This window comes from Montipora capricornis, chromosome 10 (assembly GCF_036669925.1).
Source record: "Montipora capricornis isolate CH-2021 chromosome 10, ASM3666992v2, whole genome shotgun sequence".
NCBI classification, from domain to species: Eukaryota; Metazoa; Cnidaria; class Anthozoa; order Scleractinia; family Acroporidae; genus Montipora; species Montipora capricornis.
Window position 1 is genome coordinate 61,076,373 of NC_090892.1, and position 12,500 is coordinate 61,088,872.

Sequence of the window (12,500 nt, forward strand, 5' to 3'; positions counted from 1 at the left end):
TGCTCACTTCTTAAAAATATTTCTTAATTAATTTTGTATAATCTTTTTAAATACTGTATTACCAATGTAAATATTTTTATTCGTAATACATGTATATATTCCCACTTTTATGAATATTTTAATGCACATTATTTTAGTATTGTATATTACGACAGAATAGCCCCGTATAGAGGAGTCGTAATAAAGTCTATGTCTATGTCTACCAGACATTGGAGAAATCGTGCTAGTCGTGGGGGATGAAAAAAAACCGAGGAAAGTGGAAAATAGGAAGAGTGATGCGAAACGTTCGAGGGAGATGGAGTTATCAGGGAAGTCACCTTGCTGCACAAAGGCCATCACATTGAGAGACCACTAAGTTTAATGTGTCCACTGGAGATAAAAGGACCGGTCGCAACTGAGGACGCAACCTTGCAGCTGACGCCTGATACTCAACAGGGCGAGGGAGCTAGGAGTAGGAGACAAGCCGCTGAGATTACTAAGGAGAAAATACGACTGATCGCCAATTAGTCATTTTAAGCTCGGACACTGTTTCTGTAAAAATAAGTGACAGTCAATTTTTAGGGGAGCGTGATAGAAACTCTTGTGATTGCGTTACATCCGGATGTAGCTGTTGATGTGAAATCGGATAGGGTAGAGTTTTTTGACAGGTTTTGAGGTGAAACGAGAATTGTAAGCGAGGAGACAGTGACACTGATTGAATTAAATCGAAGTGACTAAAAGGAATCTTTCGTGAGTTTGAGTGTACCCCACAAGTTCGGTACAATGTATAAGCTAAGATAAGTTTTATGTATTTAATGATAAGTCTTATATATGACCAGAAGTATTTTTGATACAAACGGCATTCCACATCGTCTCCCCCTCCTTCCCGTCTCGGGCTTAACATTAATAAATGCATTACGCTTGCGAGTTTCTCCATCAACGATTCTTGCTATCTCGATTTCTTCCTGTACTTTCGAATCCATAGCCAAAACTAATTAGAAAGCAGAGTATTTCGCAGCGAGAAAAATAAATGAAAGTAAGGTGTTATCGTATGCGCAAAACTTTACGCACTCGCGGTCAGCGTTGAATGACCCGCTTCTCCAAATCCCGCCGTCAATCATGTGCTGACGTGCCACTACCATAGCAACCTCTAGCGAATACGTCATCAATGAATAACAGACGACAATAAAACCATAGCAACTCCTACCACTTTAGGATTTTAGGCGAACCGAGAAACAATAGTTTGCTACTATTCTTTGAAACGCAGCAAACAATAATTTTGCACTATGGAAAAACTTAGGAATACATATATTCTTTTACAAGATGGACGTTTCGGAGAGAACTTGTGGTCAATTGATCTTCGCTCTACTCCAAAACAATTATTAAAAGGCGAGTTATTGGAAGCACTTCCCGAGACCGCACAACCCGTAGACTCAACTAGGATCGCTGTTATTAATTATCAAGAATTATTACTTAAACGAATCCGTCTTCATTGTCGTAAGGAGGATGCTGCGCGACTTACAAGAGAAGAGCATGATTTGCTTTTGGCCATTTCCTCGGTTACATTGAGGTATCAAATATACATCGACAGAGGACGTATGGATTTTGGTAAACGACTTGGACTCGGAAGTGAGGTTATGGTTTCAGTTCAAGGGTGTTCCAAGAATTTACCCGGTGTGGTATGGTACAAAGGCGTCTTACCCAATATTCGTGGCACAATGTTCGGAGTTCAGCTACATGTAAGTTAACTTTTGACTTATCCAGTTTGTCATTAGACAAACTTGATCTTGTGCTCGGAGGTGAGTGAAAACACATTTCTCTCATTTCCCTGACCATTGTGTTGTGTACAATTGCTTTGAGTGTTCTTTCATATTTATTTTCGAACCATCGTGCTCTATATTGAGTGAACGAGCTCAAAACTAAACCGGCATACCTGTTCTTATCGGCCTCTAGAGCAATTTGTTTTTCGTTTTGTAACCATTAAACCGTGAACAATTTTATTTAACTTTCAAAGACAATATGTTGTCTGCAAAGTACAAATTTAAATTTGACTTGTAGTTCATGAACGCAACTGGCAAAATAAAAATTCTACAAGTAAAACAACATTCATGTGCGAGAGAGTTTGACTGGCCCGTTACATGCTCCACGCTGAAAAGTCTGGAAGGGCGATTTTTTACATGGCACTGATTTTATTCAACTTAATTATTGTATATTCCTGTTAAAATCACGGCCGTTCAAAAATTACAGCAGTACTTTCCATATTATTGAAAAACACGTTGACGCCTATAGCCGCTGGAGGCGTTGGTATGTATATTAATGAAAACTATAATTATCTAGTTATAGAAAAAAAACATCAAAAGAAGCTTTTCAGGCACTATGAATTGAAATTCAATTTAAGAACCATGCAAATGTAATCTGTGGGGTAATCTACAGACAACACAACTCACCAGTAAGATTTCAAGAGTATTTTGCTCAAACTCTGGAAAAGCTTAGCGTTTCTGGTGAACCCATTTGCCTTATGGGTGATTTTAACATAAATCTTCTTAGATGTGAAAACTGCAATTATGCTCATAACTTCAAAGAAAATGTGTTGTCTGCAAAGTACAAAATTAAACGATCAATTGACTTGTAATTCATGGCCGCATCTTGCAAAATAAAAATTCTACAAGTCAAACAACTTTCATGTTCGAGAGAGTTTGACTGGCGCGTTACATGCTCCACACTGAAAAGTCTGAAAACGCTTTAGCGATTTTTTACATGGCACTGATTTTATTCAACTTAATTATTGTATATTAAAATTACGGCCGTTCAAATTACAGCAGTACTTTCCATATTATTGCAAAACACGTTGACATCTACATTGTTGTTGGAGATACAAAGTGTGAAATTTCTGTTATAATTTGTATTATTATTGTTAACTAGATAAGTTGAGTTGCAGTACTTTCGAATAAAAAGATTACAGCTACTGTTGGGTGTTTTGGAACTCTGATACAAATCTGTCAAGTATGTATTATATTGACTGTTTCGTTGGCTCTTATTAGCGATAGCTACTACTAGTAGTTCCTAGTAAAAGGTCTCTTTTTCTTTTATATGAATATTATTAATGAGCTAGGCAAGTAGGTCATGAGATTTGCTTGCCCATTGGGCAAGTTGGAATTTCAATTTTTTTCTAGCTCTGCCACATCCATTCTGGGCCACCACACCTTTGTCTTCAGCCTACACTTTGTCTTGATGATCCCATGGTATCCCTCGTGTGCTGCTTCTAAAACTGGTTTCCTGACACTCTGTGGTATCACAATCCTTTCTCCTTGCATCACTAGTTGGCCTATGGTCCAAAGTTCAGTCTTCACACATATTCCCTCCACGAAGAAGAAGCGGTACAGTATCACTGGTTGCCCTGTAAATCAGACTTGTCTCAGACAAAAGACTGCAAAGAGTGAACAATATGCAGCAGAAGCTGTTGATCATACATCGTATGTACAGTATCTGAACGGCGAGAGGAATTCGAAACAGCTGTTGGAGGCCTGCTCTAATTACTAAATCTAGTTTACGTTAACTTACTGATTAGAATCACAAAGTCCAAATCGATTGTGTCATCAGAATAAGAAGTCATCAAGTTTGGGAAGGGCGAGGAATGGAAGCCGTGTAGACGTGTATTTTCATGCTCCTCGGGTTCTTCGGAGTTATCGGTCAAATTAATTCTAGCCTATGGTTAGTCCATCGCTATCTGGCAAAAGGAAAGTCAGTTCTATTTCACCTAATAGTTTTAAGTTGTCTCCGGAGGAAAAGAGGACACGAGAAGAAGAATTCTGCGAAGTTAGCGAGAACGACGTAGTGCTCACTGCTCTTGACATGGCCAAAGACTTAGCGACCAAGATGGATTTGGCGTTGTCTAAAACAGGGCTTCTGATATTCTGCGATGTTGCGACTTTTCGAATAATTCGTCAAAAATCGCATAATTCAGGCAAAATTGCAAAATTCGAGGAAAGAACAAGGAAATATTCTCTTCTTACTTAAGAGTGCATGTCAGTAAAAATCAAACATTTTCGAATTTCCGCGGCCACAGCTCAAAATGGATTTTGCTCAAATTTTGTCCAGATGTAGCCTATTATGTCTCTAAATGCACTGTATAGTTTTTTAAATCATTTCTATTTTTATTTTGGAGAAAATGCAAATTTAAGAAAACGTGTCGAAATCGCCATTTCTTCCGCAAAAATTAACGCTTACTTTGCCATCAAATTTTGCTACAAAAACCAATTCGTATCAGCTCAATACCTCCTAAAAGCTCTTCTGTGACATCTCTACATGAGGTTTACGTGATTTTTTCGAAATTTGAATCACCGCTTGCATCTGAAATAATTTCAACTTTAAGACACCTGGTTTTACTTGACTGAAGGTACCCCCGAAACCGCATTGTTTTTCAACATGCGATAAAGCTTTAAATCTGACAATATTTGCACCGTTAACTCTCTAAGTGATAAGCTTTCAAGTGATATAAAAATTTCTTTGGGGATATGTATACGCACTGCGTGACAGTTAATCAAGTTCATGTGATTTTGAACTCTTGACAACAAATGGCCTAATTTGCATAATCATGGACTATGAAAAACAAGTCACTTAGAATTCTTGTTTTAACTTTTTTACGGCAAGAATCGAAACCTTGACAATAATTCCTACCTGTTTATGACTTAATTGTTGTTTAGAACCTCCAATTTTACCACAAATCGTACAATTTTACCACAAATAGTGTCAGCCAACAGTTGGTGCATGTACATCCGATTACTATTCAATACGTTTATGTCCCATGGTCAGATCACTTTAACAGTGATGGCATTCTCTTATAATGTCCAAATTCCTGGTAATCTCATAATATCACAAACTGAATATCGGTACCATAGGAAAATTTCCCGTGCAGCTGGGAACGGTATTCTTTCAACCGGAATGTGTAATACACCAATTCACGTGGCATCTAGTGTTTGGTTGATGAGTGGTGTGAGACGCACCGCCCATAAACCAATAGTTTTGGCCTGAAGGAACAACATAACAGCAGACCAGTAGTGCTGTAAAAATAAATTAGTGTTGAGTTTGACTTGGATCGAGTTTTAGGATAGTCATACCCACCCTTCGCTCGAATTGCTTTCGGAGGCCCTGAATAAGCATCGGAGTCGTACCCAGACCTGAATTACGTGCTTGCTTGCTCTCAATTACTACACTGACGCATCAGTTTCAAGGATTCATTCATCACCATTTGTTTAAAATTATGCACTAACGCAGCCTTTTCTACTTTGAGAGTGGCAAAGGGGTTTTCCGTGATTCATGATCAGACTACTTTACAGCTGTAATCACGACCCGTGACAGTTGTAAAATTCAGCGTGATGCGTGACAGTAACTCGAAGCTCGCTCTTTCTTTTTCATTTCCAAAATGGAAGTCAAATTCTTAGTTAGCTGAAAACTGTTAACGTTGAAAGGAGCTCTTTTTAACAAAGTTTCTCTGACTTAAGTAACCATGAACTGAGAAAGCTACCCGAAAAACTCTGTTACCTGTACACACCTGTTTCCCGTTTTGAGCTTCTTTTCAGAAAATCCTGGTTTTTTGATCAAATAAAAATGCATTTATACACACTGAATTGTTAATAGAAAGAGTTATTATGGTCACTTCACCTCGATCTAGCTATTTGCAATCCTTCGGGTCAACAATGAAGGTTCATTCGGGTTTTCCTAAAACAAGGACAATCCGGAATCCGGAATAAGAACTTGATAAGCTGGATAAACTTGATAAAATTGAAAAACGCCTGGACAGCGTGATTGTCTCTATCTCCAGCATTGAAGAAACCGTCGGCCGTCTTGACAAGGTTGTAAGTTTGAAGAACAAGATCAGTGAGACCCTGACAAGGATCAACGAACTCGACGATGGTGCAAGATTTAATGAAACGAATCTTTCCGATATTAAGCGTGACACTTTAAGAAAGCCCAGTTTGATACCGAAGAACTAAGAAAACAACTCTTGTATCTGGAGGCTTATAGTAGGCGAGAGAACTTGAAGTTTGCCGGAATACCAGAATATGTACCTGAAGGTCAACAGATGGAAAACACCAAAGAACTTGTATACGAGTTTCTGGAGAAAGAACTAAAAATTGCCAACCCGTGAGGCCGTATTGAATTCAGAGAATTCACCGGCTAGGAAAGCCGAGTGGAAAGGGTCCGCGACTTATTATCGCCAGATTCCTAAGGTTTAGTGACAGTGAAAAAGTTTTAAGTCAAGCCTACGCAATTCCGGCTTTAAAAGAAAAAGGTTTGTATGTGTTCGATGACCTACCGAAGGAATTGTATGACCTGAGGAAGAAGCAGATAGAAAAGTTAAGGCAAGCAAAGAAGAATGGCTTCTCTGCTCGTTTCAGCAAGGCACATCCCGATAAACGTTTTGTAAATGGTAAATATATTGCTCCGGATAAACCACTTTCGTAGATCTTCTGGCTTAACTTACTTATTTTGTTATGGTAATTTTACGATTTGCTCAAAAATAACTTTTGTTTCAATTCAAATTAGATAGCACCTAATGGAATATACCATGTTGAATGATGCCTTAATTAATAGGCTAGACGAAATATGCTTTTGTAAATAAGGAATTACCTCGATGGAGCATACCATCTAGCACGCTACTTGTTGATAGTAAATAGGATGCCCATACATCACACTTTGGGATTGTTGGTGAGTAGAAAGTCGCAAGTTTATTTTAAGTGTTGTTTATTGTTGTAATTTTTTCTTGTTTCTTTATTTGCTTTCCTCCTCTTGGGGAACCTTTTTGATGTATATTTTTCTGAAAGATGAGTTAAGTGTGTTATCGTGTTTTTTTCTCCTGTTCCAGTTTTGTACCGTGTATGTAAAAGGTACTTATTTTTCTTTATATGCACTGAGAATTACAAAACATGTCGCGTTATTTCCCTGTAACTTGATTGTAACGTTCTTAGCTCCAAACCGTGAAGAGAAACTGATAAATCACTTCAATCTAGCCCTTACGAGGTTTATTTCAACAACACGATCTCAAGTGCGTGATTTTGCTAGTCATGTGACCTAAGTACAATAGCACAGGAACACCATTACACCTTTCCTTTCGTAAAAGAGAAAAAAAAAGAGAAAAGAACTGAAACTAAAATCTACACAAGTTGTAAATTGAACTATGGCCCTAAGTTGGGGCTAAACAACAAACAAACAACAAGTTGACAAACTAACTAACAAGTTGGCACTAAATGAAAATTTTGCCAGTAACAACAACAACTATACGATTGACTAGAACATGGCTCTCAAATAAAGTTCCTTTCTTTCAAAGTCCAGTTGGTTTCAACAACAGTTCTCTCCACTGATACATCTTAACTTTCAAGCGTAGTCCTTTAAATAGCTTGGTGGCTTTGAAACACGTCCAGCGCGTGTGATCCTGTGCTGGTCTGGCTGGGGCTTGTCAGACACTACAACTTCCGCTTTGCTTGACTGATCAGGTTGTACAGTTTCAGTGCTAGGCTCTTGTAGATGAAACTTTGTTACACAGGAGTCCGGAAAGTTCGCTGAAGTAACTCTTTGCAGCTGAGGTGACGGGCTGATTTCTGGTTTATTGCGTTCGAAGGGATAGAATGGCTCCTTGCTGCTGCGAAGGTGTCTGCGATTCCTGCGGAAAATTCTACCATCTTCGGTTCTCACATTGTAGGATCTCACATCTGTTTAGTCCTGTACCACTGCCTTGAACCATTTCTGTGACCTATTGCAAGGTTGGGGTGCAATTCGCACTGTCTCTCCTTCCAGAAGGATTGGAAGCTCTTTCGCATGTTGGTTATAATGATAGGTTTGTTTTGCTTTCCTCTTCAGTATTTGATCTCTTGTTGCCCCTGTATCTGTGGACTGCGGTTTCAGCAGTACTTCAGCTGTTGGCAGCTGAGTTCGGGTGCGCCTACCGAACATTCGTTGCGCTGGTGAAGAATTCATTCCTTCAGTGGGAGTGTTTCTCCAGCTTAGCAAGGAGAGGAAGAATTCTGAATCGGACTCTTTGGCTTTCTTGATCAGAGTACTGGCAGTTTTTCACAGCATTTTCCACCTTTCCATTGCTCTGTGGGTATCCGGGTGAGCTGGTTATGTGTTCAGTTCCAGACGATTTAACAAAATTGCTGAATTCTGCAGAATTGTACGGTGGTCCATTATCACTGTGCAACTGGTTTGGGATCCCATGCGCAACAAAGTGCTGCTTCAACTTGTTAATGATAACAGTTCCTGTCTTGCTATACAGTTGGTCCACCTCAAAATAACCTGAATAGTAGTCTACCGTGCACAGGTAACTCTTGTCATCGACTGTAAAAATATCAGTTCCTATTTTCTCCCACGGTCTAGAAGGAACTTCATGGCAGATTAGTGGTTCTTTTGGCTGATTGCTCTGATAAGCCATGCAGGTGTCACATTTCTTGATGAAGTCAGTGATTTCTGCATTCATGCCTGGCCAGTACAGTGTTTCTCGCGCTCTTCTTAAGCAACCTTGCACGCCGATATGCGACTCGTGCAGCTTCGCCTTGATCCTTGGTCTTAATGTCTGAGGTATGACACATCGCAGTCCCTTAAATATGATGCCATCATGTACCGAAAGCTCGTCACGGAGTTGGAAGTAGGGATGGATGGCTGCTGGGAGTTCCTGCTTTGTATCAGGGAACCCGTCCACAATCGCTTTCTTGAGCGTTTGAAGGGTTTGATCACAGGCTGTCTCCTTTTGCAATTCTTTGAGTTGGTGTTCTGGTACTGGAAGAAAGTGTGTGGCATGGATGTGTTCCACTTCTACTTCGGTTGGTGACCGCTCGTACTTTGTGAGGTAAGCTCTAGAAAGAGTGTTCGCTAGCAGCATATCTTTGCCGGGCTTGTAGCGGATCTCGTAGTCATACTGCTGCAGACGGAGTAGCAAGTGCTGTAATCTCTTAGGCGCTGATACTAAAGGTTTCTTCGAGATTGAGACCGACGGTTTGTGGTCAGTCCATAAATGACTTTGCGGCCGTAGACATAGTTGTGGTTATGTTCCATACCGAAAACGTGTGCCAACAATTCTTTCTCGATCTGCGAGTATCTTCTTTCAGCCGGAGTGAGCGCTAGCAAATGTGACTGGTTGCCCGTACTGCATCACCACGAATCCAAGTCCACCCTGGGATGCATCTCCTTGGCATTCGGTTGGGTCGCTCTCACTGAAATACTTCAGCACTGGTGCTTTGACAACAGCTTCCTTAATTCTCTCAAAGGCATCTTCCTGTTCATGGCCCCAAATCCACTCGGCATCTTTATGTGTCAAGCGACGTAGTGGTTCACACATTTCCGAAAGGTCTTGCAGGAACTTTGACAGGTACTTAACTAGCCCAATGAATCTCTGCACGGCTGGCACGTCACCTGGGCGCTCCATTTTGACAATTGCTTCAATTTTTCGGGGATCATGTTTCAGTCCGTCCTTTGTCATGACATGGCCAATGAACGACACTTCGCTGCATTTGAATTGCAACTGTCCTTATTCAGCTTGATACCCTTTGTCCTGCACCTGTCCAAGAGGTTCTTCAAGTTCAGGTCGTGATCCTGGTCAGCCTCTTCGTCAGTGTCACCTTGACCGATAATAAGGAGGTCATCTGCGATTTTGTACACCCCCTCGAGACCCTCAAGGCATTGGTCAAGCTTCTGCTGGAAAAATTCCGGGGCTGGGCTTATCCCATACGGCATACGTAGCCATCGGTACCTTCCCCATGCTGTCTGGAAAGTCGTCAGCTTACTCGAAGCGTCATCCAATTGAATCTGGAGGAACCCATCCTTAAGGTCAGCTTTGGTGAACACTCTCGCCTTAGACAACTCTGGCAGGATGTCATCAATAACTGGCAAGGGATAATGTCTCCGCTTCAGTGCTTGGGTTAGGCGCTGTGGGTCAATGCACACTCTAACCTTCCCGCTAGGCTTCTGCGTTGCAACCATGCTCGATACCCATGGTGTCGGCTTGTCCTCTTTCTCAAGTACTCCCAAGCCTTCAAGGCGGTCAAGTTCCTCTCTTAGTTTGCCTTTTACTGCAACTGGAACACGACGGGGTGGCATTACTACTGGCGGGACTGTCTCGTCAACTTCTAAGTGTAGTTTTCCCTCAATCTTGCCAAGGCCTTTAAACAGGTCAGCATACTCTGCTAGAACTTGCTCTTCGTTCAGACTATTGATGCTGTCTTTGATAATCTCAGGTGTTTGGTGGTCAGGCTGCAGGATGTTCTGGTGCTGGACTACCAGGAGGTTCATTTTCTGTGCTGTCTCAGCTGCCAGTAGAGGTGCGAAACCATCCTCAACTACGACGAACTCTGCTACATACTCTGTATTGTTGCATGGGTTTCGAATGTGGACTCTTACTGTTCCTAACACTCTCAATTTAGACTTAGAGTAAGTGATAAGTTCTCTTTTTGTAGTCTGAATTTCTGTGTTGTCATGGAGGCAACTGCGGGGCAGGACATCACAAGATGCTCCAGTGTCTATCTGCATCTCCACTCTCTTCTTTCCAATTTCCGTGACTGCACTGATTCGCTTCTTGCTGTGAGAAACACTATAAACTTCTCCGGCAAATGAGAGAGCCCAAAGTTCGTCCTCGGATGAAGGTGGTGCATCTTCGTGTACCTCATGCACTCTCAGCTTGCTCTGCTGCAGGTTGCTGCGGGAAGAGGCCTTTGTTACCAGGCTGTATTTTTTGCGTGCAGACATTGCTAAAGTGCTCTTTCCCCCACACGTATTGCAGGTCTATCCGAATGCAGGACACTCTTCTTTCTTACACTCATGTCTCCATCCACAATATTTGCAATCTCTCATGATCATTTGCTTATTTCCTGGCAAGCCAGCGTTTCTTCCGAGGTTTGGCTGTGCTCGAAACTGTGGCTTCGACTGAGTCTGTCCTTTCTTTGATTTATTCAGATAATTTAGGTGTCTGGGCCATGGCTTGATATCTCTTTTAGCTGGCTATTTGCCGCTTCGGCTGCTCGGCAATAATCCATGCATTTCTCCAGTGTTAGCTGCGATTCTTGAAGTAGCTTTTTACGAAGGGCATTATCAGAAATTCCACATACTAGCCTGTCTCTGATCATTTCTTCTTTCAAAGTACCAAACGAACACGTGTCTGCCAATGTATGGACTACAGTTGCGTAGGCGTCGATTGTCTCGCCAGGCTCTTGTGATCTGTTATTAAACTTGTAGCGCTCGTAAATGGTGTTAGTTTTACCTACGCAATAATTGTTCCACAGCTCTAAAACTTTGTCAATGCTACCTTTCTCTGCTTCGGACGCAAAGGGTAACCCACCGTGGATCTCTATCGCCTCAGACCCACTCCAGGTGATAAAGGTAGCGACACGGTAATCTTGCGGTTTTAGGTGCAAGCCTGTTATTGTCTCGTACGCTTCCACGTTTGCAGCCAGTTTTTCCAATTTCTCGCCAGATTTCCTCGAAGTTCCAACCTTGGCGGTAACGGAACATTAGAGGTGAAGACTTGCTGTGTGGAATTTGAAGTCGGTGCTGTGCTGCTGCTTGTTGTTGGCGGAGTTGTGTCATTTGTGCTGGCGTCCATATTTGGTGAAGGTTTCGTCGCTATTTCTCATCAAAATCAATCCAAATTAAACTAAGCGTGAGCGAAATCTTGCTGTACTTCTCGCTCAGAAGTTTACTTCTGACACCATGTAACGTTCTTAGCTCTAAACCGTGAAGAGAAACTGATAAATCACTTCAATCTAGCCCTTACGAGGTTTATTTCAACAACACGATCTCAAGTACGTGATTTTGCTAATCATGTGACCTACGTACAATAACACAGGGACACCATTACATTGATTAAATGTCACAAATCGGCGAGTTCTCTTCTGCAATCCTGCATTGATTTTGTTCCCACGGAATGAGTCTTACTACGTGTAAATTACTTTCTTTAAATGTAAGTGGCATTAGAAACTTTAAGAAAAGGAAAACGATATTTACTTGGTGTCGAAAACAAAAAGCAGATTATATTTTTCTTCAAGAAACCCACTCAAAAATAGACTCAGAAAGGTGCTGGCGAAACGAATGGGGAGGTGAGATCTTTTTGGCCCACGGGAGCTCTAACTCACGTGGGGCGGCAATTCTAGTCAAAAAGAATGTTGATTGCACAATTCATTCAAAAATTTTAGATCGCTCAGGGCAGTTTGTTGTCATCAAAACAGAGATAAAAGACAAAATGTATGTTTTGATTAATATCTACGCTCCCAACGAAGATCCGAATATTGTAAGCTTTTTCAACAATTTGCTGACGATACTGCAAAAAAACAACCTTGATGAAGAAGAGAACATAATTATGGGTGGAGATTTTAACTGTCCTTTAAATCCATCTATTGATAAGAAAGGAGGAATTTTAAATCCAAGAAAAGCTGTTATATCCACAATTGGTAATTTACAAGAAGAGCTTGATCTTGTAGACATATGGAGGGTCAAAAATCCTGAGAAAAAAAGCTTCACATAGAGTCAAAACTCGCACA

The 12,500-nt window shown here is 41.1% G+C and overlaps 2 protein-coding genes across 4 annotated transcripts in view; both read left to right on the forward strand.

Annotated features, from left to right (window-relative positions):
• Window positions 1-12,500, forward strand: part of LOC138021128 (uncharacterized) — a 264,817-nt gene that overhangs the window by 106,929 nt on the left and 145,388 nt on the right. The window lies entirely within an intron of this gene.
• The window catches only part of LOC138018416 (probable serine/threonine-protein kinase DDB_G0271682), a 115,972-nt gene continuing 104,662 nt past the window's right edge, over window positions 1,191-12,500 (forward strand). Inside the window, exon 1 of one of the 3 annotated variants that reach the window (XR_011126021.1) lies at window positions 1,191-1,718. Coding sequence is in view for 1 of the 3 variants with exons in the window: in XM_068865034.1 (XP_068721135.1) it covers window positions 1,266-1,718 (453 nt within the window). In the remaining 2 variants the exon portion in view is untranslated. The remainder of the gene's footprint in view (window positions 1,719-12,500) is intronic. The other 2 variants (XR_011126020.1, XM_068865034.1) reach the window with 2 other exon arrangements.